This window comes from Drosophila grimshawi, unplaced genomic scaffold, assembly GCF_018153295.1.
Source record: "Drosophila grimshawi isolate 15287-2541.00 unplaced genomic scaffold, ASM1815329v1 contig_1377, whole genome shotgun sequence".
NCBI classification, from domain to species: domain Eukaryota; kingdom Metazoa; phylum Arthropoda; class Insecta; order Diptera; family Drosophilidae; genus Drosophila; species Drosophila grimshawi.
In genome coordinates, this window is record NW_025062900.1 from 4,471,616 (window position 1) to 4,498,132 (window position 26,517).

The following is a 26,517-nucleotide window of genomic DNA, read 5'->3' on the forward strand; positions in this document are numbered from 1 at the left end:
TTGTCCAAGTTTTTCTTTTAATTTAGGGTTAGCTCGCTCGAAGTTATTCAAAAACTGATATATTCATAAATATTCCAAATCGTGCATGAATTAAGCTTTTATAAGCTTTTCTTTTTATATAGGCCATATTTAAAATTTCTGCTTGCTACATCAACAATATATATGATTCATAAGGTTTTATAATTATTTATATTACTTTTTGGCTAGGTTCGCTGGAAGGTATCCAACAATGTAATTATTACCGATATTCCACATTACTTTCTTTTCTTCTGCTTACTAAATACAATATTTATACAATTTAAGGTCTATAAAGTATTCTTTTTAGTTTTGGGTTATATTTTTTTTTGTTCTCTTTCAAAAACTTCAATGTTCTTCAACTCTAAATGGTATACTGAAAATGTTAGCTCTCCAACTCAATTATATATATATATATAATTTAAGGGATTGTAGCTGCCTGCCACATCACACCCTTAGCTATAACAAATGTTTTTAATGATTACAGGGTATAATAAAGGAAAAATAAATAAAGCATATGTATAGAAAAAAAGAAAAAGAAAAAAATACGATAAACAACAACAGAAATACGAACGCAAGAAACTTGTTTGGCCAAGAGAACACAAAACACAACACGAATGAAAGGCAGACAGAGGCACACACACACACAGCTCGATTCTTTTGGCGGGGGGAGGGGTAGCCAAATAAAAAAAAGTTAAATAAAAACAAAAATTGTGTACGAAATTACGTAATAACGCAAAATAGACGTCGACAGCGACGTCGACAACAGTGCCACATGTCCGTCCAACCATTCAACCATCCATCCATCCGTCCGTACCGTCTAGTGTCCGTCCGCAAGTCTCTTTTACTTTATTTTACTGTACACGTCCGTCGTGGTCGTCGTCGTTGCCAGCCACAACAAGTTGGCTAAAAGACGAGACAGGTAGCTGAAAAGATGCGACGACGACAAGTCAAGGTAAAAAGTTACGCGTTTTTTTCTTCTGTTTTTCTGTATTTGTTTTTTTTTTTTGGTTTTAGGCCAAGCTGCAACTGCAACTGCAACTGCCTCTCTTTTTCCACTGCATACGTGTCACAGATATCGTTTTGGGATAAGCCACAACTCTTTTGGCCCAGCCAGTGGGCGATGTGATCCATAAAGCAGTTTTTAGAGAGCCTCACACAAAAAAAATTAAAATAAGAAAAAACCCACTCAAACTCTGAGATACTTTGCATAGGTCTGGGGCGATTTATTGCTTTTGATTTAGAGCTTTGTGTCAACCGTTAGTTGAATTTAGGGCCTACGCAGCAGCAGCAGCAGCAGCAACTGTAGATCTCTAGCTGCATTAGCTTCGAGATACATTTTAAGCAGACATCTAGCAGTTTCCACGTACGGAAAATTCCAGGTAAATTTCTGGGGAAATCTTTCAGTGGAAAAATCGAATTTATGCATAGCGCGTGTAAAAATGTCTCTTTTTACAGAAGTTTGATTTAGATCCTTTTAGTATGATTTATATACAGCGTTTCATGAATATGAGAGTGGCATAATCTAGAGTTTACCAGCTATACTATAAAGTTTTACAAGTTGTTTAATAGAAATCCAGTACATTTCAGAAAATACTAAAGGCTCAATAAAGTAAGCCTTTAGCCAAGTGTAGACAAGTATCATGAATATAAGAGTAGGTTATCTAGAGTTTTCTAGCTGCATCTGCAAGGCCTATTAGTTTTGTGATCTATTTAAAGTAACATAGATATAGTGGAGGTCTTTATTTTGGTCATATTTCAAGTGCAGCTTGATTTGTGCTCTGTAAAATCGATATTTTCCCATAATTTTACAGCCTCTCTCTAAGTAGCATTTGTTGGATCAAATATAATTCAAGTGGTTTTCAGTGCACATCTGCATTTTCTTACAGATGATTGTCAAGGGCAGACTTTGCTGTACTTAGTCAAATTCAAATAACTATTTGCAGAGTCTGACAAAGTATTATCAGTTCTTTTGCAGATAAGACCCAAGTAGTTTTCAAATGAAATATACAACTGCTAAATGTATCTGAGTGCTGGGCATCCGGCAGTCTGAAAAAAATCAAATATCTTTTCAAATTCTAGGAATATTTTTAATCTACAAAAAATTGTCAAAACTTTCGAGAATTTAACTTGTATTTCCATGTACAAGGAATAGGAATAGCTGGAACTTACCATGGACTAATTCCATTAATAACTCCATTACTTTTTTCTTAGGAAATATACCAGAAATCTTTGCCTACTTCTATAGTTTCTCAACTACTTAACAAATATGCCATATTCCAGAAATCTTTGCTTGGTTCTCCAAGTTTCTCTATTTCTTCAGCAGCTTCACAACTATGCCAGAACCAATCTTTCCCATTCGAGTTGTACATTTTCAACATAATTTATTCCAGAAAACTGTATTCACTTTTTTGTTTGTTTGCTCTTAATCTCTACTTTGAGCTTTCTTTGCCGCTTCTACGTTTGAGTAATTCCATAAATATTCCAGTAATATTTAAATTTCTCTTGTAAGCATTTTCTTCTACTTTTCTTTCTATTTTTTGTTTTTAAGACTAATCCAGATCTTACCTTTTTAATGTATCGCGTAGTTTCTGGTTGTTGTTATTGTTGTTGTTATTATTGTTGCTGCTGCTACTATCCACGGCTATTTGTTGTTGTTGTTGCTGCGTAGTTTCGGCTAATTTTCCAAAACAAATGTTACGGCTGCTGTCGCGTACCATGTTTCATGACAACTCACGATCTATTGAGCATTTCCCGTAGTATGCCGTCGTTTTGTGGAGGCGCATAATTTTAAATGGGCGCGCTCCTCCCATTGATTGAATATCTCCCCCGTCGAGATTGAACTCTTATTTTCATTTATCTTTTTTCTATTTGTTGTTGATTTTCTTTTATCTTTTATTTTGTTGTATTTATCTTTGTTGTTGTGGTTGTTGTTGATTGCTCGGGCTTCACTCGCACATTTTCGAGATACTTTTAATTTGCACTAGATCTCATCGATTTCTGAATTTTTTTCTCATTGCATTGATTGCTGCATTTTTATTTATTTTCTTTTATTTCTCTCTTGCTCTTCACACACACAGACACAACGCGAGAGAGAGAGAGAGAGAGAGAGAGGGAGCGAGACAGCGGTAGACGATTGATCAATCGTTGATCGATTGAATTATTTGCTTTGCTTTTCTTTTTTTTATGTATTATGGGCTGTAAATAGATTTTGGGGGAATAAGGAGGTGGGTGAAAAAAATGGATGGGAAGAGAACAGATACTTTATATGATTAGATTATGAAATGCAATTTCTTTTATTATGGAGCACTCTTATTTTTTGATTTGCACTTTTCAACTTTAATTGAGCCACAATTTAATAGATTTTCCTCTTTTATTTACTTATACAATTTTTTTGATTGAAGACTTGTCGACGACAAAAAGCTTATGCCAATTTATGTTAATTTATAGCACTAAAAATAAATACACAATAAAAAATGTTTTCATTTAATTCAACTAGAGAGCAATTTAAATTTATTGAAATCAACAACAATATAAAAATGTACATAGTACATGGTGTATATATACATATATCTATGAGATACGCGAGATCTTTGCGCTCAATTTACAAAAGAAAAGGCGCTGCTGCTGCTGCTGGACACAGGGGCTGTAAATACAGAGTTATATATATATATGTATATATATATATATATATATAATAAGGCCTGGGCTTGGGTCTGGGTCTGGTCGCTAGTATTGCAGCGCATTTCCTCAACAACAACGACAAACATAAGCTGGAAAATGCGAGCAGCGACGTTGAAGTTAACGTTCACGTCGACGTCAACGTCGTTATTATAATCCAGTCAACGTTACAACAACAACATCAAAGCCAGGCAGGCAGCCGTACCGGGGCCGGGTTCCAGGTCCAAGAACCAACAACGCCATCAATCCACGAACCGGCCAAATACAACAGCAGAAAAAAAAAACAATAAGCAGCAGCAGAAGAGAGAGAGAGAGAAGAAAAGAAGAAAATGAAATCCAGTCAGCCAGGCAAACCAAGCCAAGCCAAGCGGGGCGCATGTTAAAAATTCCAAAAAGGCAGGCAACATGGAAATACAAGAACAACAATTCATGACTGCTGCTCGCTGCTGCTGTCGCTGCCTGTGTCGCTCTGCTGCTGCTATTGCCTTTTGTTGATGGCGTGAAGTTAAGCAACGTCGCATGCCGCTGCTGCTGCTTGCTCTCACTTGCTCTCGCTCAACCTCTATCTCTGTCTTGTGCACGCTGTGTAGCGTGAAGTGAAATTTGGCAACGTTGTTTTGCTTATAATTGACGTTTGCACTGAACTGCTGTCGCTGCTGCTGCTGTCTGACGTGGTTGTTATAGCTACTCATACACATACACACGCACACAGCCACGCACGCAGAGCACAGCACAAAGTGGGGTGTCTGTTGTGTGAGCGAGATAGAGCACTGTTTTAATGGCGCGTTGTTGCTGCTTCAGCGCACATATTGCTATGTGCACGTATATATATATCTATGTGTGTGTGTGTTGTGTTATGTACTTTTATGTACATAAAGAATTTATAGCTGGTACTTTTTGTGCTCTGTCCTCTGCTGCCTGGGCAAGGCAAGGCATGGAAAAAACGAGTATTTTTGCTGCGAGTTTTGTTTTTGCCGTTTGTCATTGTTGTTGTTGTTGCTGCTGCTGCTTTTGCTGTGTATTTATAAATGGTTATGTAGTCATGTGTGTGTGTGTTTGTAAGTAGTTGGTTGTGTTTGTGTGCGTGTGTTTTAGTTGAGAGGGTTGCTTTGCGTTGTTATTTCACGTCTTATTATTTTTTGTAGTTTTGTAGCTAAGCATTGTGTTTTGTTTTTTTTTCTTTGCTGTTGCTGTTTTTTTTTTGGGGGGGGGGGGGCCCTTTTTGTGGGTATGTTTGGGGCGCAGCAGGAAATCACAACTACACACGCACAAAATGAAGCCCATAAAAAGGTACATAAATATATGTTTGTATGTGTGCATGTGTATAACGCGCAGACTCTAGCGGGCGTTAAAATGCCTTTTCTCTCGCTTGCACGCGAACACAAAACATTAGCGCTTTTGCATTCGCACCCGCACTTAACGTTGGAGAGAGAGCGAGAGAGGTGAGCTTAATGCGGCAGCCATTGCTGTGTTGCTGTTGTCGCTACTGCTGCTGCCGACGTCGTCGTCGTCGGTTTGGGGGCTGCCAATCGATCGTGAAAGTTTTTTGTGGTGGAGCTGTCTGGCTTGGCTGTACTAAAATTTGGCCGCTGCGCATCAGTCGCTTTGTATGCCTGCTGGGGTGCGGTTCAAAACGCTTGATTTACTCTATTTTCTGTTTTTGCTTTTTTTGGGGCTCTCAGCACCCATTTTTTCTTTTGACGTGTGCAAAAATCTAATTTGAAAATATATTGCTATAAAAAAACAATCTAAAACAAACAAAAAAATACAAATTCTGTTCAATTTTGTGCGTTTAACATTTTCGATCTCCCTCTCTCTTTCTCTATGTCCTTTTTTTTCTCTAAATTGGCGGCCATTTTGTTGTTGGCAACACGTATTTGGATTAAAAATATTACAGCAAAACTGCGCGACATTTATGGCTAAAACGCTCTAAGACCATTTATAGACAGCAACAAAAATAAAAAAATACCCATTAAAAGAATTCTCGAATTCATTAATATGCTGCCAACAGCAGCAGCAGCTGCTAAAGCCAAAGCAGCAGCAGAAGAAGCAGCAGCAGAAACCAAACCAGTTTTCCTCATGCTCTGCTTCTTCGTTTTCTTCTTCTTGCTGCTTTTGTAGTCAGCGCAAACTATGCAGTCATTTTTGTAGCGCTACTACGTGACCACTCACACATACGTTCAAACACACATACACTCACACAAGTCGTGCGACGACCGCATTTGCAATATAACGAACAGTTGGGAGAGGGGTGGGGGATATTGCCAGGGATGCCACCACACGCCGCGGACAACAACAACAGCTACGAACGAAAACTTTGTAGTTTTTGTCGTACAACGTAGTTTCTAGCAGTTCAAACACACATTCATGCACACACACACATACAGGCGCACGCGCACGCACACGAGAAACGGGTTAAATAAGAAACGAAAAGAAAAGACAAAAAAAAACACGTATTTTTACTGCAGCCGGCAGCTCGCTCGCACTCATTGATATTGGTCTCCTCTCGCTTGCACGCGCGCGTTCTCGTTTCGTGTGCAGCTGAATCGATTTTTCAACGAGCGACAAACGACGTCGACAACGACGACAACGCGACGCGACACGACAATTTCTCTCTATGCGCACAACGCCATTTCACTCGCACCGCCACATACGAATATGTTGCCCACTCGCTCATACTGCTTCTTTATTTGCGTTATTCGTACATACACACACACACATGCATGCATACAAACATACACAGACAAGTTGTACATGGCAGCGCCATGTTACTTTTCGTTGTTGTTTTTGTGCTGCCAACTCGTTGAGGGGGAGCTGTCAGCCTGGATTTTTCGCTGTCGACGTCGCTGCTAGTGCTCGCGATTGCTGCCGCTGCTATTGCTGTTTCTGCTGCTGCCTCGTTTATTTTTTCAGCCCGTTGCACGTCATCCGTTCGCCTTATGTGCTTCGAATTTCTGATGAAATTCTTTGCTTTCGAGTTAATTGCTATTGCTCTGTTGCCGTTGCTGTTGTAGTTCTGTCGCTGTCGGCGGCAGAGCAGCGGCAGCGCCCCCAGCCCCAAAAAAAAAAAACAAGAAAAAAAACTGGAGCTGCCTCGTTGTGAATCGTTGTGCCATTTTTCTTTGTGCTGCGCAGCTTTGTAGATCGGCTCTCCACATGAAAATCAACGACGAATCGAGTCCTGGGCGTATACACACACACACACATGCATTTATATATACACAATATACATACATTTTTATATATTTGTGTTTTTTTTTTTTAAGTTAAAAATTGGCATAATCTTTGTGCGCCTGGCTTGGTTTTAAATTTAGTAATTTCTACATTTTATAAACACTTTATTTTTGTATTATTTGCTCTTTTTTCTTGAACACTGCAACACTTTTTTCCAAAGCCGCCAATTTAACACAGATTTTATGGATATTTTTCAATAAGCACTATTTTTTGTTGTTTTTTTTATTATAAAGATTCCAGTTGCTGAGTTGTTTCCTTACCAATTGTGTTGAGAGCTGCAAAGAAAACGTAAAAATGAAAATATATTTTATAGAAATCTAGGAAAAATATGAAATTATCTTTTACTATACATTTTCAGCGATTGCTTGAAATCAATGTAGAAAAAAGAAAATGTCCTTAATTTTTGATCAGTATAATCAGCATTTTTTCTTGAACAAAATTTTAAAGAAATAAATTATATCTTGAATTTTTCAATATAAATTTGACTATTCTTTGTATTAAATTATTTACAAATGTACACCAAATGAAAATATCTTTAATTCATAATTTTTTCATTTAACTAAGTTTTAAATATTTATAGAAAAAAAATAAAATCTCTTTAATTTTTTAGTATAATCAGATTTAATTTCTTTAACTAAAATATAAAGAAAATGACCCAAATTATGATATTTCATATTAGTAAATGTACAATTCCATTGGAATAAATTTACTGGAAGTAAAGTTCACCTCTGGAATAAAGTCTACTTACACCATTGAAGCAGAGATTGCTTCCAGTTGCGATCGTAATTCCAGCTTAATTCCAAACCGTTTTGGACTGTTTTCGAAACTTGAGCATTATTTTCGAAAAACCTCCAAAGGCAACGATTCCCGTTAAGTTCGATTCGATCACGAGCCGGAGTCAAAAATTTTATTTATTTCTTATTTATATTTTCACTTGGAATTTTGCTGTAAATTATTATTATTTATTTTAGTGAATTTGATTCAGCAACAAAAAACCAACATCACAAATCAAATTTTTTATATTTTTATCAAATTATGCGGAAAAAATAATAAAAAATTTGCTTTATAAAATTATCATTAAAATTTCTTTATTTTTTTTGTATTTAGATTGCATTTGAAATACTTTTTTGGCTTTTCAAATTGCTGCTTTTGCTTTGCTTTGCGTTTTACGTATTGTTTTTGTTTGTGTTTGATTGTATTTGTATTTTATTTGTATTTACATTTGTTGTTGTATTTGCATTTGTATTTGTGTAATTAATGCGTTTTCACATAAACACAATCGCCCACACGCACACATATACACATACACGCACTCGCTCACATGCATACACATATACGTAAAACGCACTCACACAGACACACACACACACTCAACTCGCACACACACACACATACAAGCGCGCGACACTCTTCTACTCTCACATATGCACATTTACACAATTTGCATAAATAGAAGAGCCTTTGCATGGAATCGCGACGTTTTTTTATGGCTAATGCAGGGGCACAGAGCAGGGGGTTTTAATTTCCGTTATTACATATATATTTAATAAATATTTACTTTTTTTTTCTTATTTTTTTTTGTAATTTTGCGTGTCTTCGGCGTCTTGAATATTATCAATTTATACTTTGTAATTTCAATTCAGTTTAATTACATATTCGCCGCGCGCGCAGCGACAACGAACCAACCACGACAAAAATTCAACTGAAACTGAAAGAATTAGCGAGTTGCCAGATTTGAATCGTGACGGCGGGCATTCTTCGAAGTATGGCAACGCTTGCACTTTTAAGGGGCAGCAAAATGGTATTTTTCTTTAGACATAGGTTGGCAGCGCAGCATCAGTGATGCGTAGGTCGAACTGTGGTTGGTATTTGCGACGTCAGAAGTCTGTTACTGCTATTGCTGCTAATATAAGTTGTGAATTATTTTTTGAATGAGTAAAATGCCCTGCAACGACCGGTTGATATTAAAAATATAAAAATTAGTGTTTATTTTATAGGCATAACAGTAAATTGCATTATGTTTTCATTATTGGAACTCAAAATGAATTCGCAAGAAATAACATTTAAATAATAATAAAAATAAATAAATTATAAAAACAATTGTAGTCTTTGCTAAAAATTTAACTATAAATTGTAACAATTTTAATTTTGCAGTCAAATTTCAAATTCAAGCGATTGTTAACCAGCACGTTATACGCACTTCACAGCACTTTTAGTGCTGCCAACAGAACACAACACACGATTAATTGTCGGGCTGGCAACAAAACAAATAAAACAAAAGAACACAATTACGATAATTAAAAAATATTTATGCGGTGGCATTTCAACCACCGCAAAACAGAATGAGCAACCTAAAACAGGATCTCGATGAGTATTTACTGCTGCAGAGCGATCAGAAAAAGAACTTCAATGTGAAACTGCCACAGATTAAGGTCCCAGGACTGACGAACATCTTTTCCCGCAACGCGGACCAACCAGAGGCAAACAGTTGGCTGAAGGACACACAGGACTCATGCTGCCCCAAGCTGGTGTGTGAAATAAACATTTAATTTCTGCAGTTATCGCTCGTGTAGCACTACAGCTGGGAGGCATGCCGATTCATCTGTTTATTTCAACTGGAATATGTCCCGTGCCAAGTTGTGCTTGTTCTTGCAACAGCTGTACACTGTGCAAAAAACCTTTTTGATTGCGCGCTTGCTTGTGTTGTAGTGCTGGAAGGCATGCCAATTCATGAGTTATTTCCACTGAGTTTATGTCCTGCGGGACCGCTTTTTTGCCTGCATTCCAATTTACGTTCCATTTTCCAAGCGATCTCTGTCGTACTTTATTCCAGTCTGCATGTAAATAATGTAATTTGTTTTATTCTTTTTACAGTCGAGACTGCAGCGCATTGTTGGCTTCGTTGCCTGTCTGGGAATGGGCTGCCTTTGCATGACGCTGTCGACGCTGTACATTCCAGTGCTGATGCTGAAGCCGAAGTTTGCTCTGCTCTTCACACTCGGCAGCCTGTTTTTCATCTTGAGCTTTTGCTTTCTCGTCGGCTTCCAGGCGTTCGTCAAACAGATGTTCTCCAAGCCCCGTTTAATCACATCCATTTCGTACAGTGCCTGTCTCACTCTGACACTCTACTTTGCGCTCGTGGCGAAGAGCACAGCTTTAACGGTTCTATTTGCCGTCGCACAGATAATCACGTTACTCTTCATGCTGCTGGGCATGGTGCCGGGCGGGGCAACGGGCCTCAAGTTCTTTGGACAGCTGTTCAAGAGCAGCGTTTCCAGCTCATCGACTGTGCTGCCCGTTTAACATTTTTCCCCTCCCCCTCCCTCACAAAACAACTTATACATATATACAGACTTTTATTTATTAATCGTTATTATAATGCTGAAATAAAACATTTGTGATACAAGCATCGAAAAACTGTAGACGATATGGCTTTTTTCTAGTTTGGAGATAGGTTTTTTTGGATGGAATTTTTAAATTAATTTGGAGTGCAAATCGTGTTTCCTAATTGCAATTATTCTAGGGCTCAAGCCGTATTCAAAAAGAGTCGAATTTACGACTTTAAACGTAGAAATATTCTAGGGGTTAAGCCATACTCAAAAATATATTACTTTTGAAAATCCACTCAAGGAAGAACATTTAACGTCAATTTGCAGCCAGAATCAAATTCGTAGCTTTAAATTTAGTCTTATTCTAGGAGTCAGGCCATACTTAAATGTCTCTTTGAGGCTTTAATTTTAAAATGAAAATCGAATCAGAATCGCGATCCAAATTCAGATGTAGTATTATTCTAGAGGCAACCCATGATTAAAAAGTCGTCGTTTTTGAAAATTCGGTTAAGTTTTGAGTTATGTTACTCAGAAGATTAGATCTATCTCTCTGATCAGAGATTAAACAGGTACTGTTTTTGTGAATCGATGCAGTTTTCAAAATTTATAGCCCTTCCCAAGTGGATTTGGTTTTTATATGGATGCCAACCAAAAATCGGTTCAATTTTGATAAAGTTATAAGTCAAGTGGAGCATAAAAATGTTTAGAAATAAAATGTAGCTTTTTTCCATCGACTTTATTTGGACTTAAAACTAGCTATAGTTGTTGCTTAAAAAGTGGAGCTCAGACTAATCTTCGATTTCGCCCAGGTACAAAGTCTTATCGCTGGAGGCGGAGAGAATCAGTGGCTCACGCGGACTGAAATCGACATCGTTAACGCTGCCATTGTGCCCGGGTAGCTTGTAGAGAATGCGCCTGGTGTTCACATCCCAGATGTACACATGCCGATCGGCGGAACCGGAGCTAATCTTATCGCTGCCCGGTGACCAGGCGCAACGCAAAAGATTCTTCTCGAAATTATGCTGATGTCCCTGGAAGACTTTGACGCAACGCTCGCCGGGCGCATACGCACGCACATCCCACACCCGCAGCGTGTTATCCATGGCATTGGTGAGCACAAAATCGCCCTCCGGCGACAGCGACAGACCCGTAATGGTGTCCGTGTGTCCGCGCAAATGATGCAACACCTGCTGCTTGCGTATATCCCAAATCTTCAGCTCATTGTCAATGCCACCCGAGATGATCTGTTCGCTGGTGTCGCCAAAACAAACCGCTGTCACTTGAAAGGGCGATTCCAGGCAATGGGCAGCCTGCTTTTTACGCGCATCCCAGATGCGTATGGTGCGATCATCGCTGCCGGAGCACAACAACTGCTGACCCCGCCGCGAACCCTGCACACTGTTCACAAAGTTCGTGTGTCCTTTGAGGCGTCGCACTCGCTGACCCGTCACAATGTCCCAAATGGCCAGCGTCTTATCCGTGGAGCAGGTGAAAATGTGCGAACCATCCGGCGTAAAGTGAGCCTCCATTACGGCGCCCGTATGACCAGACATGGCCATTATATTCTCACACTCCCCGTACACTTGCCAGATATCTGCAACGAGGGGAAATCTTTAAGTTTGGGCATCCTCTGCAATTGTGATAGTTGCACCTACACAGCTGCCTGTCGAAACCGGAAGAGAGCAACATTTCCCCCTCCGGATGGAATTCTGTGGTAAAGATTTCGCCCTCATGTCCCTCCAGCTGCATTATGGGCGCCTCCAGATTCGAAGTGCGACGCACGCCCTGCAAACATAGGGTATAATTAAATTAACTATACAACAATAATATAATTAATTTAAATATATGTTGATATATTCATGTGCCGCTGTGTGAGCTTTATATTTGTATGTAAACAGGGTATCTTCTCGTCGTATACTTTTACTGCACTCTACAAAATGCAGTTTCTGCCCGCTCTTCTTCTTCTACGCCGCTTTGCTTACCGCTTCCAGCAGCGCCTTATCGCGATTTGTGTATGCAATAAGTTCGCTTTTACTGCGCTTTGGGTCCTGTGCAAGCACCACACTATTATTGGGTCGTTTTGTGGCCATTTTAACTTTAAAATTGTTATAAACGTTTGCGAGCAATTTTTCGACGGCCAAAAACAAATGGCAGTGCTGCCAACTCGCTGACAGATGGTGGTGGGCTGCATGCACGCGTTGACCAACACTAACGATAAACAAGAGAAACATTAACTCTTTCGTACATAACTTTCATTTATTTTTAAAACATATTTGGGCTAAACATATGCTATTATTCCCCGATTGCCAGCAGCTTAATATGCATCTACACGTGGTGGTTCCGCAAAGAGATCCTCCCGCTTGCGCTCACCGGCCAGCCATTGCCTGTAGCGCTCATTTCGCATGGCCTAAAAAAATATTGTTGAATTTATTATTGATTTATATATAGTAGTAGTAATTTCAACTAACGTGAAAGCGGAGTATCTGCTTTTGCATGCCGACGCACTCCTGGAAATCGCCGATGAGATCGGCGCACATCTTCTTGCCGCGTTCCAAGCCGTAGGCTTCCAGGCAGTCCATCATTTTCATTTCGAATTTGCCACATTTATCGTAGGTTTGATGATTGATCAGACAACCGGTCAAATCGGTGAGTGGCAGGCGCAGGAAGGGCGTCAGCGACATATTGTGGGCAAATTCTGCTGAAAATTAATAATGAATTTGTACTATTTGTGTTTTCCAGTTGGAGCCTGTGCTCTGTGACGTAACAATAACAATGCTTTTAACTGCTGTCTTAGGACCGTCAATGTGACTGGCGGCTACTGGGGGAGCACTCCAAGTCGAGTTTCGTACAAAAACAGCACTTAAGCACCTAAAACGCACCTTAAATTCCAATAAAACGAAAAATAGGAATATTTGACAATAGATGACCGATTAATTGTAGCTGAAGTTGGGCACACTTCGAGAAATGAGCACTATCGATACATTACAGCTGTTCGCTGTTCTATCGACCAACCACCACACGACTCAAAAAGGCAATGAGTGTTGACAAACTTAGCTTTGGTTGCACGTTTTGTTTACAGTTGGAGGCTTATAATTTCTGCTCGCATTTCGATTCAATTTCGCTTTGAGTTAACAATTGAAATAATATGAAAAACCAGGAACTGATTGATTACTTAGAGTCATGTGGCGTCTGCCGCGTGTGTCAGTTGCGTTATTTGAAGGCGCGCGGCAACGAATATCGCGATATGCAGCAAACATTCAAGCGCGTGGGCAAATCACTTTTAAATCCATTACCAAAATATTAGCCACATTACAAGAGATAATATCTTAATTCTAGCTGGATGTTAAAGTGCCCGATATCACTATAGTTGTGGACGAGATCACTGATGAGCAGCCGTTGAAGAAGCAACGCCTGAGCATATGCTCCATTTGCCTGGGCCTCTTCTCGGAGGATTTGCAAAGACAAGTGATCCAGGGGATTCTTGATTCCGATTTCGCAAAATATGATAGCGACGGCATCGTTCTGGCTATCAGTATGCCGATGACTCTACAGCTGCGTCAGTTATCCATGTGGTTTGCACTGCAACGGAAATTTGGTCGTTCCTCTGTGGCGGATCACAATGCACCCGATGTGCCCATAAAGGAGGCTGTGAAACTAATTCTACATCCCATTGTGTGTGCCAAGCTGGGCAGGGAATACGATGCGAATGGACTGATGATCAACATTGAGTTGCGACACAGCTCGGAGGAGGATGTTGTGGCCAAACTCAGTGAACTCAATCGTGCAGCATTTCCCGCCAAGAACCACAGACGTGTGGAAATCTCTCGTGGACTGCTCGAGAAACAATACCAACCGTCACGCATCAAAGGCGATCTCTTCGAGCAATATCTGCCCATACCACCACCGGCTGTAATGGATCCGTTGCAGCTGCAATCCATCGAGCTGCTGGGTCCCATTGTTTGTGTGGCTGGACGCTATCGTAAGTTGAGTCGCGAGCTGTCGCATACGCCTTGGGTGCTCCATGGGCAGCGCATCATGGAGGATAGCATTGAGGAGATTATTGTACGACATGTTGCAGCATATTTTACTGAAACGCCCGAGAAGATCACATTCATGTCCAGTGGCAGGGAAGATGTGGATGTGCGTTGCCTGGGCAAAGGACGTCCCTTTGTCCTGGAAATACCAAATGCCCGCAGGAGTAGCATGACTCGTCAGCAAGCACTGGCCATGGAGCAGGCCGTCGATTGCACTGGCAAAGTATCCATACATAATCTACAAGTTGTTCCGCGTGAGGAACTCACTCACATTAAAACGGGCGAGGAACAGAAGCGTAAATATTATCGTGCTCTGTGCGTGCTCCAAGAACCAGTCACATTGGACATATTGCAAAAGCTGCAAATCTCTGACAGCTTTGATATACAACAGAAGACTCCAATTCGAGTGTTGCATCGACGACCGCTTCACACTCGACCCCGCACCATATTCAGTGTCGAAGCGCGTGTTCAACGCGAGAATCGACGATTGCTCATCATCGATGTGGTCAGCCAGGCGGGCACCTACATCAAGGAACTGGTTCATGGTGAATTTGGACGCACAACTCCATCCATATCTTCCATAATTGGCAAACCCATCGATATCGTAGCGTTAGATGTAGTTGGCATCGATTTGGATTGGCCAGCGGATGTAAATAATACTGAAATTGAAGTGACATAAATAAAGCGCTCCTTTTTTTGTTGTTTTCAAATACCATAACGTTTTAGAGCACTGTTGGAAGCTTCGATGGATTAAAGGCGTGTTTGTTAAGGAACATCGCTTTAAAGAATAATAAAAAGCATTCATAGTTACTTTCCAACACTTTACATATCATAGCTTAATCAAAATAATAGTCAAATTCATACTAACTTCCAACCCTTTGTCAGCTGTGACGTCATGCGCGTGCTCAATGAGCGCGCACCTCGTACATATGTCAACCTGCCGTTGCGCGTGTCAGCAAGTGGACAGCACCGCTCTCTTATCAGCTGAGAGCGCTCGCTAGTCGCATACTGATTTGTTTAGTTGCGTTTTGCTTTTAACTTTAACCATTGAAGTTATTGGCGTTTATTTTGCTATTTTCGCGTGTGCAGCAGCAGCAGCAGCATCTTAACCTTAATGTGTGTGTCTCTCTGCGTAGTGTTTGAAAACGCCGCTCTGCGAACATCTGCTGCTGCAAATGTTCATCTAAATAAATAAGGCAGAATAAATAGGCAGTCGCCAATTTGTTTAATTATGAATTGAAACGTGCAGATAAAGTGAAAGTGAGTGTTGCAATCAGTTGCACATTGCATCAGCAGTGACAACACACACATACACACATACAATTGCAACATATGCGCCGCTTTTTTTTTGCTCTTTGAGTACGTCTCTTGACTTGCCCGCCCAGCAGCGCGTGTGTGTTTGTATGCGTGCGTGTTCGTGTGTGCGCCCCGCCGACCTTCAGGCAACCTTCACTGGCTTAATGCTGCGCTGCTGCCAGTGTGCAACATGTTGGGGCCAACGACGACATCAGCACATAATAATCAATAGAATCAGCAACAGCAGCAGCAGTAGCAGCTGCAGACATCGTGACAGACATCGTCGGACAGCAGCCGAAATAAACAAACCCAAATAAAGCACAGCCCGCCAAACTAGAGTCGGCCGCGTGCGTGACACGAGTGGCGATCGGTACGCACGGATCGTTTATCGTGTGTGTTGCAACTTATCGAAATAATTTGGAGCAATGATAATCAATACAAAAACAAATACAATGTTGATTAAGAAATTCTAAATTATATCAACAAGATAATGAGAACAGTACATAATAAACCATTCTGAATTGTGAAATATATTGAATTATTAAAAGAGCTGCACAGTTCATGCAATAAACTATTTTGCGTGTCGGGCTTTTAAATTGTTCTAAACTACAAACTATAAACTAATATGGAATCATGAAATGAGCTCAAAAGATCTTGGAAAAAGTTATTTACTTCCTGTTTTCAAATTGTTTTATATTACAAACTATATTGATAAGGCAATTTACAATAATTAAAACAGCTCCAAAGTTCATGCAAAACAAAAAACTATTTTTCGTGTCGTGCTTTTCACAATCATCTTCGCGTTTGTCTCTAAAAAGCCAAATTGCAGAGCCCGCCAAACCCAAACTCTCGCTATTTTTCACTCTCTTTCGTTTATTCTGTCGCTCTCTTCGGGATGGGGGATAGCAACCCCTCCTCTCTCCCCCACGTCTACCACTCACTCCTGCCGGCTGCTAAGTAACAACAATCAACAAATTCTCCCAGCAAGCAAATTTTTTGTCCATATTTGCGCTGCATCTACAGAAAAAACAGTAAAACAGAAAAACGCATTGAGCAGCACTCAGCACTCAGCATTTCGCTCGGCATTAACTCGATTGCCTCAGCTCATTTCAGTTGAGCTTGAAACGCTAAGCGAAAAAGTTTTGATCGCGCGACAAAAAAGGAAAACAAAAAACAAATATATGTATATAAAAATATTTAAGAATTTGATAGTGTTGATAGTGTCCAAAAACGCGTGGACGACTTGATAATTGTCATTGGCGCTGACCCAGTGCTTCCGTCTCTGTCTGCGTCTGCGAATGCGTCTGCGTCTGATAAACCGACTGATAAGAAGACTTTTGTATGCAAAACCTTCGATATCCGCTGATAACTTTGAATTAGTGTGTGTGTGTTTTTGTAAATTTTTGCATTTAATTAACCCAGTATTCGAAGAGAGTGTTTTAATTTGCAGTTGCTGCTGCTGCTGCTGCTGCTGCTGCTGCTGCTGCTTACGTCACTCAAAACATCTCTACATAATTAGAAAAAAAGGCAAACACAAATTAAAGCGTTTAATGTTCAATTTTACAGATATACAAATCAAGAAGAAGAACAACAACAACAGCTGCAGTTGGCGTAAAAGTTCAACGGCTTTTTGAATTAAAATTGCAAGAATATTAATTTAATCAGAGCTATTTACATATTCAATAAATATAAATACTCCATAAATAAGGAACAACAACGATTTGAATATATTGTGATCATGAATGACCGTGAACCTAGCTGCAATTCGGGCGGACAATTTATGGATCGCGGACGAATGAATCAGAATGGCGTTGTCCAGCCTCTGCTTACCGGTAAGTAACATCTATATATATATGCATAATCTATATATAGATATGTATTTATAACAGCAATTAAAAGCTGAGGCGCTGATAAGTTCTGCAGGATTTGGGTTCGTTGTGTTAATTATAGGTAATTAATCTCAACTCATAGAAAATGGATAAATATGTGAAAAATCTGCAATATGCTGTTAAGCATATATAGTCTGGATTAGCATCCGAAGTGCGCCAATCTCAGAGACTATAAAAGCGAGAGACTTGAAATTTGTAATATAAATTCTCATATAACAAATGAAGATCAAGTTTATTTCATTTTACCAATACTTTCTACGTTTTCTTGAAATCGACCAAAATTGTTTAGCAAAACAATCAGAGCCATAATTTTAAAAATATATCTTTATCAATAAGTTTATTTCACCCAAACATGATATTGATAAGGTCTTCAAATTTCATCAAGATAAGTTAAGAAAATCACGACTAACTTCAAATTTACCAATTACACAATGTTAGTTTAAATAAGCTAAGCTTAAGCTAAGTACGTCTTTTGAAAGACAAACTTGGCTTTATGGTTCTCCTAGTCGACATTACATATATATATAAATATATAATTATCGTTGATCTTTTTACGACTTTTTAAAATGTTTCTAGGAAATATATTTATAACTTATATAATTATAACTTACTTCTCACAAAAAGATTTATTGATTAAGCCCTAAGCAATTTCCTGTAAAAAAATCACTTTAGATTTTGTAAGTGAGAAGAAAGAAAATATTCCATTTATACGATTCTCTCTCAATTGCAATGCATCACGTACTTTTTAGATGTGTGATTCACTTTCTTTATGAATAACTTGAATGCCTTTTGCACTGACCTGCAAACACTCAAATCTCTAGCAGAAACTCATCAAAAACCACAACAAATGTATATATATGTATATATATCTATTTAAATATTAGTTAGAAGATATAAGTTTTAACAGAATGGGGTTTCTTAGGCTTCAAATGCTTGAATATACTTGCTAACAAAATTGAAAATAGTGCAAAACTTTTATTTGGCATTTACGCTTTGTTTATTTCCTTATTTTTGTTTTTAGAATTTGTAGTTTTATCTATTTTTGTCTAGGCACAATGTAGTTATTTATATGTATGTAAATAGATGATCTTTGAGTTTTATTTTACTTGCAAATTGTAGATAAGAATTTGCATTGCAATTGCCCTGAGGCACTACAAATTATGTACACGAGTTGAACTTTGGTCGTATCTTATCGCTTGGGTTCATTTAATGATTAAATCTGTATGTGCGGTAGCTCTCATATCTTTATTGGTTTTTTATTTTGGGTTAATCGTCAGGTGTGTCTATGCTTATCGATGTTTTTCTCTTTCAGACTTGTATCAAATAACAATGGCATATGCCTACTGGAAATCGGGCAAAACAGACGACCAGGCGGTCTTTGACCTATTCTTTCGCAACAATCCATTCCACGGTGAATTTACCATTTTTGCCGGTCTGGAGGAGTGCCTCAAGTTTTTGGATAGCTTTCATTATTCGCAGAGCGGTGAGTTTGATTGTTCAATTTTTATTATTATGTTTTTTATTGATAATTGTACTATGCACTTTGATAATTTTTATATTTCGATTTTACAGATATCGAGTATTTGAGGCAAACATTGCCCGAGGGCATTGAGAACGAATTTTTCGAGTATCTGGGCAATTTAACAGCCCATGATGTTACACTCTATGCCATCGATGAGGGCACTGTCGCATTTCCCCGGTGAGTTCATATTGGTGGCATTCTTCTCGGACTGCTGATAAATGAGTTGAACATATGTTCATATTGAATCCATTAATATGAATAAGGGTATGAGGAAGTTGTGTGAAAAGTGTGTAGCAGGCAGAAGAAAGCATATCCGAAGTATATATACTGTTCATCATCATCAACAGTGGAGTCCGTCCATCTGTAGAAACTAGTTGATATAAGTGATAAGAGACCAGAGCATTCTAACTTGTTTAGATACATCTCTTGAGTAATATCCTATGCCCAATAATCTGCTCTATCTGCATTCTAACTATGATTATTGCTCAATGTGTTAACCTCTACAACTAGAGAGAACTCAAAAGTACTTAAAATATCGCTATGCTTTAAATCTAATCTAATCTATATTTATATGCTCTTCAGTGTGCCCATCATAAAGATCGAAGGACCTTTGATAATTGTACAACTGCTGGAGACAACGCTGCTCACGCTCGTCAACTATGCCAGGTGAGTGATCAAATATTATCTATCTATATTTATATCCGCATCTATCAACTTTTATTTTCTATTTGCCGATTCCAGCTTAATGGCGACGAATGCAGCGCGTTATCGCATGGTTGCTGGCAAACATGTGAAACTGTTGGAGTTTGGGCTGCGTCGTGCCCAGGGACCGGATGGCGGATTATCCGCATCAAAGTATTCCTACACAGGTACGCCGAACTGACAACTAAGGTCAAATGTGTGTGTATTGCTTGGATTTTCCTTTTTGGCATTGCCAAATTGCATGCAGGGCGGCTCGTAATCAATTAAAAAAAAAAACAGAGCCAAAAGAAACACGCCGTCAAAATAGCGCCTTCAGCTTGCGCATTGATCGATGCAGTGGCAAAATGTATATATATATAAAATATATATATATATATATATTATAGTTTATATTTTATGGCTTGTTGTAGTCATCAATTTCATATTGTTTGAGTCTGTTCTGTTTTTGTGCTTTATGATGTGCTTGCATGCAAAGCACGTGTCACTGTCACTCGATGTGGTGGCTCTGCCCGCCCAGTTATGGTAACTCCTACTCCACCAACTTCTGCTCTACCAACGCCCCTCTATCTCAACCCTATCTCCGCTGTAAAGTTCAAGAACTCTCCTTGTATGTGTTAAAAAGTGGGTGGCACACGCAATGGCACCCAAAAAAAAAAATAAATAAGAAAAAAAAACCAGCAGCAAACAGTTGGAAAACTTTTTGCCACCTTCTGCTGCACATGTGTGGGGTCGTCCTAGTCATCATCGTCGTTGCCGTCTCCAACGGTGCCCGGCGCCAACTGGCACCCATTTTCAATTGGCGCTCACACATCGTAACTTTGCCTACATTCTACACCCAAAAAAAGAAGAAGCAAAATTGTGTGTTGGTTTTTGTGCAACAATAACGAAAAATCGCTTAAACTTTGCAATGCGTTTAATTATATATCCGTGAATTTCTGGTGTTTTTTCGTTTCTTGTTTTTGGGCTCCCTCGATTCTCAATCGATAGAGTCGCGTGCGTCCAACTGGCATCCAAGGTCTTCCCAAAAAAAAATAGAAGAAACCCTTGCAATTTTTGATGGGCAGCCATGACACAGTGGTGTCGAATGCTCTTCAAATTCATGCTCTCGCCAATACTTTGCGCCAGTGTGTGGGAGTGGTTTTAAAGCTTCTCAAGGTGTTCGCTTGATATTGAATTGAAGTAGGGCCCTGAGAGCTATGATGCTCCTCACAAATGTAGGGTTTCCTACTATCCCAGTCTGATGGTAGGCATATTTCTCAAATATCAGCAGAACCACAGATTTAAAGAGGAGAAATTTGGAAGAGATTCTTAATTTCGATGTGTGCTACACGAAAAGATGGACCGACAAAGGGACAGATGGGAGGACGAACAGAAAGATCGACTACGCTAGTGATTTTGAGCAAGCAGTCGGAGACATCTCAATGCGTTAAGCTCCTGAGAACTGCATAAGGATATAGCACAATGATTTAGCCAGATGATCGTATTGAATTTGGTGTTGAATCGGCTGTTCTTTTAGATTCTAAACTTAAGTTTGACAAGCATATTTCGATCGAAAGAATTTGTCGATTCCAAAACTGTTTATATTTCACTTGTGCGTCTTATTCTTCAATAGGAATCTTGTGTATGGTCTCCCAATAACTGGATTCATCTGAATAAAGTAAAATCAGTACAAAAACAATTTGTACTATTTGCCCATCGGGTTCTTATTCTCATTCTCTTACTGATCCTGGAACGATGCTTGTTATAAATTTCATTTATGAATTTCGCAAATTATAAAAACTGAAATGGATAAGTAAATCTTCCAGGAGATTTGATTTAACTATAACTAAGACAGTTGAACTTTACATGTCGTCTATCTACGTACATCTGTCTAACTATCTATCTCAATTCTAGGTGGTTTTGATGGCACCTCCAATGTGCTTGCTGGCAAATTGTTTAACATACCCGTTAAGGGTACTCATGCACACGCCTACATCACCAGTTTCAGCAGCGTTGGCGAGCTGAAGACGCGTCTGCTGAAGCACAAGCAAACCGGTGAGTGAAATAAAAGCAAATACAAATGTATACAAATATATATATAAAACAGGTGTGATGGAGGATCTGCTGGAGCATGCGATACGTCATCGTCAAATGTTGTCGCATGTCCTCGATGTGTCCACGGAGGAGTCGAGTGAGGGTGAATTGGCAGCCATGGTCTCGTATGCCATCGCATTTCCGGATGGATTTATGGCCCTTGTCGATACGTACGATGTTAAGAGGTATTTCGCTTTTAGGCTGATTCTCTCGGAACGGTTTTGGTTGTGTTTTTGTTTTTTTGGTTTCGTTTTTCGATTTTTCGATTTTATTTTTGTTCAATATTCTTTTGCGTTTTGGTTTTTTGTCGTAAGTTTACAACTTTCAAGTATGGATTTGAGAGCACCATTTAACTCAACAGTTTAACAGCTACAACAATAACAACTTGCAGTTTATACTTACATAGATCAGATATATATATATAGATATATGCATAGTTATATATCGTGTGTCTCGTCTACCCTTCTAGATTTTGAGTTGTGTTCGTTTTGTGCGCTTTTGTTGTGCTTCTTTTGGTAATAATTATTAAACAAGTATTCCCCAACAGCCGAGAAACAGAACAAGTCACACAAGTCTCATACGTACAAACTGATATCAAATCAAGATCTAGTCAGAATCAGAGTCAGCTAATAACAAATGGCAGCAGCAGCAGTGGCAGCATCAGTGCCAGCAACAGTACCAGCAATGGCAGCGGCAACAACGCTCCTCCAACGCCACCTGCCACACCGCGCACAAATGGCCAACTAGCAAACGGACACAAGATCAATGGGCATTCCGAGCATTTAAATGCCACAAATGGTGTCCAGCTAACGTTAACAGAAAGTGCAACAAGTGCAACTGCAACTGCAACACCTGTGACTCCAACAATCACTTCAGCCTACCTACCAAAATATGTCGAGAAGTCATTCAGGTAAATGTCACATGCCCAAAGCACCCCCTCCCAAAAACCGATTCTTTCTCTTCTCTTATTTTCTCTTCTCATATTGCCATTCTCGTTTTCGTTTCGTCTTTTGTTTTCTTGTCTTGTTTAACTCCTACTAACTCCCTGCTATCCCTCACATGTTTTGTTATTTGTTTTTTTCGTGCATGAGTGCCCCTAACTAAAATATCATTCTCATCCTTCATCATATAATGCGCTGTACCAAAAAAAGAAAAAAAAACTGAATACTAAACTAATTTGCTGCTAAATTCAAAATTCTATGCATATGTACTACATATATGTAATATCCTAACTATGTATATGTGTATGTATGTGCTTCATGTATTGGTCTAAGCCCAGGCTAACGGTATTTGCTTACCCCTTTGGTCCGCTCAATATGCAAAGCAGGTGATGTGCCTTATTGATGCCTTTCTTATGCCTTTCAAATCTTTATTATTTTGTGCCACTTTTATTATTTTGTGCCCGGCATTTACTGCAACATTTAATTTATTGATTTTACTTTAAGATAATAATATCTATAAAGGTGATATAACTTTCACTAAACATATTATCAGAGCTTGGCTTTTAAATTAAATAAGGTTGTATAATTAATAAGAATTGAAAGTTTCAGAGGGTACTATAATTTAATTAATATATATATATATATATATATATATATATATATATATATATATATATCTTATATAACCGCAGCGAATTTAGTTTCCGATTCCCGTATAAAAATTGTTGTAAAAATTCCGGTATATTTGGCGCTATTCGATTACGAATATGTATATTGAGTTTTACGATAATGCTGTTAAAAAAAGTTTAAAAAAATTAAGTGAGAAAACTTTAAAACTATTTAAGCAAAAAAAATATTACATAGCTCTGTCGGTTTTTTAAGTTTATAAGGAAATTGAGGTGTCCCTAGGTGGACTAAGGTATTATCTTCGGCTTACCTTAAATATATACCGTGTACCATTTGCTGATAGCTTTATTTTTTAAATAATAATAATATATAATGTCTATTTTTTTCAAAAACCTCTTAAACTAAATGCTGGGCCACTTAATACTCTATTTATATTCTTATCTATCGAAGCTTTCAATATTTCAATATTAACTAACCAACTGATTCGCTTTTTCATTTGTGTACTCAACATTTTCATTTCATTATGATTTTTGATTTACTCTACGTGAATTTGTGACATTTGAAAATTGAAAAATTACCAACCTAAAAGAAAAACAAAAAGAAAAGAAAGAAAATTACCCCATTTAACACAGTAAAAATGACTTCCCGGCACTATTTTGGAAGAGGTATGTAAAACACGTCTCCAGCATAAAGGAAAACAAATCAAACAAACAATAAACATACAAAAAACGAATATTCGAAAAGACACAAATACATTCATATAACACTCACACCGATGCTCAATGAACTTTTAACAAAATGTTGCGAAATGAGAAATGAGTTTGCGATAAAACATAAAGCAAAAAAATAATTGAACAAAAAAAATACATACTGAATCACCCTAATGTTGCATACATCCAACTGCATACTTAATATATATGTATTAATGTCTGCTAATATTATTTTTAATTATATTTCTCGAACACAGTTTCCCCTTACTTTAATTTTTTGTTACGTTTTCCTTTCCACCATTTGACAATTGTTGTGGTTTATTGAACACTTTTTTGTGTGTGTTTTTTTTTGTATTAAATATTTATATATATATAAATACTTATATATATCTACTTAGTTTTAAAGATTTATCAAACGTCCGAGAGAGCACACTGCATGGCTTTCAGTAATTGAAGCTTGAGTTGTGTCTCCCCCAAAAAAATCAGATTTTTTAACAAATAACTTAGAAATAGAATACACCTGGCAAATGCAATTTTTTATATTTAAAAAAAAAACACTGCACCAATTTTCTTGTGCTTGGTAGTAAAAAAAAAGAAAAGATGTTGACTTGAATTTCCAAAAAAAGAAAAATCCCAAACAAAAGCAGCACTTTTTTTGGCTCTTATTTCACACACTTGTTTTCTAATGCACGCTCACTTTGTTCTCTCTCCCTCTCTCTCTCTCTCTCCTCCTCTCTCTCTCCCTCTCTTTCTTCTCTCTCTCCCTCTCTGCGACTTTCTCTAGGAGTGGACTGCTCAACTTTAGCGCTGTGGCCCTGGCCTTAAACGATCTGGGCTATTATGCGCTTGGCATACGCATCGATTCAGGGGACTTGGCCTATTTGTCGTGTTTGGCTCGCGAGGCCTTTGAAAAGGTCGCCGAACGGTTCAAGGTGCCCTGGTTCAACAAGCTGACCATTGTCGCCTCCAACGACATCAACGAGGACACCATACTCAGCCTGAACGAGCAAGGGCACAAGATCGATTGCTTTGGCATTGGAACGCATTTGGGTGAGTTTTTAGACTGAAAGATAGAAATAGAGAACTAGAATAGGAATGGAAATCTAGCCGGAATTAACCAGTTAAATCTCAGAATAAGATCAGGAAATGAAGTTCAACTTGCTTTCATTGCTTGACAGTGAATCAAACCCTAACCGAAAATAACCGATTGAAATTCAGAACCAGAAGCGCAGGAAAGTCAACTCAGTTTGATTACCTGCAACAAATAATTATATTCGATTTATCGTAAACTGGAAGACCAGATATATTTGTATAACTGAACTTAAAACTAATTTTAGATAGATTGTCTATATGGGAAGTAGCATGTAGCATAGCATGAATGTATTTACTAAATATTAAGTCGGATTATATTAAATATCAATTGGAAAGCTATAGTTTTAAGTTAATTCATCTCTGGGAACGTTCATGCAACCGACTCGTCTATTGATACTGATCAAGAACATATATACTTTGTGGGCTTATAAATACCCAAAGTTTCTTTGACAATCAATAAATACTCCATAAATTAAAGGTAATTTTCGATAGATCATTACTAAGGAAGTCAGAGGAATGATCGATGTTGATCTCTATCTATCCATCTGTCTATAAAATAATCTATATAATCTTAACTCTTCTTATGAAAACAGTGACTTGTCAACGCCAGCCCGCCTTGGGCTGTGTCTACAAGCTGGTGGAGATCAACGGGCAGGCGCGCATCAAACTCAGTCAGGATGTAGAGAAGGTGACAATGCCTGGCAATAAGAATGCATATCGACTATATAGTGCCGATGGACATGCCCTAATCGATTTGCTGCAAAAGGACTCCGAGCATCCGCCCGCAGTGGGCCAAAAGGTGTTGTGCCGACATCCGTTCCAGGAATCGAAGCGGGCCTATGTGATTCCCTCGCATGTCGAATCTCTGTACAAGATCTACTGGAAGGCGGGCAAAATTTGTCAGATGCTGCCAACACTGGAACAAGTGCGCGAAAAGGTGCAAATATCGCTGAAGACGCTGCGCAACGATCACAAACGCACACTAAATCCAACGCCCTACAAAGTAAAACACAGCCCGACTATCGCATACTCTATCTTTTATTAAATTATTATCAATAATTCTTTTAGGTTGCTGTCAGCGATAATCTGTACAACTTTATCCACGATCTGTGGCTGCAGAATGCACCAATTGGGGAGCTCTCATGATCTATATAAGCAGCCTACATTTGGCTAAATTCCGCAAACAGCAATTTTACGACGCCTAAAGGTGTTTTTTTTTAAATATTTTCAATTTGCTGGGCAAAAACAAAAGTTAAAAGTTTTCGTATCGTGACATTTTGAGAAAGGAAAGAAGGAAAAAAACTAAATCCAATTTTGCTAGATTCATATAACTAACTATATACATGTAGCTGGATACATAGTGTATATGTAT

The 26,517-nt window shown here is 38.6% G+C and overlaps 6 protein-coding genes across 8 annotated transcripts in view; 3 read left to right on the top strand and 3 right to left on the bottom strand.

Moving 5' to 3' along the window:
- The window catches only part of LOC122322458 (protein split ends-like), a 49,817-nt gene extending 46,905 nt beyond the window's left edge, over positions 1-2,912 (bottom strand). Inside the window, exon 1 of the mRNA XM_043214725.1 lies at positions 2,584-2,912. Coding sequence (XP_043070660.1) covers positions 2,584-2,735 — 152 coding nt within the window. The 5' untranslated portion in view covers positions 2,736-2,912. The remainder of the gene's footprint in view (positions 1-2,583) is intronic.
- Positions 2,913-9,138: 6,226 nt separating this feature from the next.
- On the top strand, positions 9,139-10,352 carry LOC6561719 (protein transport protein SFT2). Its single transcript, XM_001989066.2, has 2 exons — positions 9,139-9,458; positions 9,805-10,352. The coding sequence occupies exons 1-2, from the start codon at positions 9,273-9,275 to the stop codon at positions 10,231-10,233; spliced, it is 615 nt and encodes a 204-aa protein (XP_001989102.1). The 5' UTR covers positions 9,139-9,272; the 3' UTR covers positions 10,234-10,352.
- Positions 10,353-10,976: 624 nt separating this feature from the next.
- On the bottom strand, positions 10,977-12,425 carry LOC6561718 (U5 small nuclear ribonucleoprotein 40 kDa protein). Its single transcript, XM_001989065.3, has 3 exons — positions 12,242-12,425; positions 11,915-12,044; positions 10,977-11,853 (listed from the first exon to the last, which is right to left on the bottom strand). The coding sequence occupies exons 1-3, from the start codon at positions 12,347-12,349 to the stop codon at positions 11,048-11,050; spliced, it is 1,044 nt and encodes a 347-aa protein (XP_001989101.1). The 5' UTR covers positions 12,350-12,425; the 3' UTR covers positions 10,977-11,047.
- Positions 12,426-12,496: 71 nt separating this feature from the next.
- LOC6571521 (NADH dehydrogenase [ubiquinone] iron-sulfur protein 5) lies at positions 12,497-13,212 on the bottom strand. Its single transcript, XM_001997674.3, has 3 exons — positions 13,139-13,212; positions 12,728-12,954; positions 12,497-12,666 (listed from the first exon to the last, which is right to left on the bottom strand). The coding sequence occupies exons 2-3, from the start codon at positions 12,938-12,940 to the stop codon at positions 12,574-12,576; spliced, it is 306 nt and encodes a 101-aa protein (XP_001997710.1). The 5' UTR covers positions 12,941-12,954; positions 13,139-13,212; the 3' UTR covers positions 12,497-12,573.
- A 110-nt stretch (positions 13,213-13,322) lies between these two features.
- On the top strand, positions 13,323-15,003 carry LOC6562442 (putative tRNA pseudouridine synthase Pus10). Its single transcript, XM_001989063.3, has 2 exons — positions 13,323-13,524; positions 13,596-15,003. The coding sequence occupies exons 1-2, from the start codon at positions 13,405-13,407 to the stop codon at positions 14,970-14,972; spliced, it is 1,497 nt and encodes a 498-aa protein (XP_001989099.2). The 5' UTR covers positions 13,323-13,404; the 3' UTR covers positions 14,973-15,003.
- Positions 15,004-15,297: 294 nt separating this feature from the next.
- On the top strand, positions 15,298-26,435 carry LOC6562441 (nicotinate phosphoribosyltransferase). Of its 3 annotated transcripts, none has more exons than XM_001989062.3 (12): positions 15,298-15,553; positions 17,156-17,421; positions 18,791-18,961; positions 19,051-19,177; positions 19,583-19,666; positions 19,742-19,869; positions 21,596-21,736; positions 21,789-21,960; positions 22,323-22,685; positions 24,838-25,103; positions 25,739-26,148; positions 26,214-26,435. In XM_001989062.3, exons 2-12 carry the CDS (start codon positions 17,328-17,330, stop codon positions 26,289-26,291), a joined length of 2,034 nt encoding a protein of 677 aa, XP_001989098.2. In that variant the 5' UTR covers positions 15,298-15,553; positions 17,156-17,327; the 3' UTR covers positions 26,292-26,435. The 3 variants fall into 3 exon arrangements, with proteins under 3 accessions (XP_001989098.2, XP_032592438.1, XP_032592437.1); XM_032736546.2 differs by lacking the exon at positions 15,298-15,553 and adding an exon at positions 16,815-16,970; XM_032736547.2 differs by lacking the exon at positions 22,323-22,685.
- The last annotated feature ends 82 nt before the right edge of the window (positions 26,436-26,517 follow it).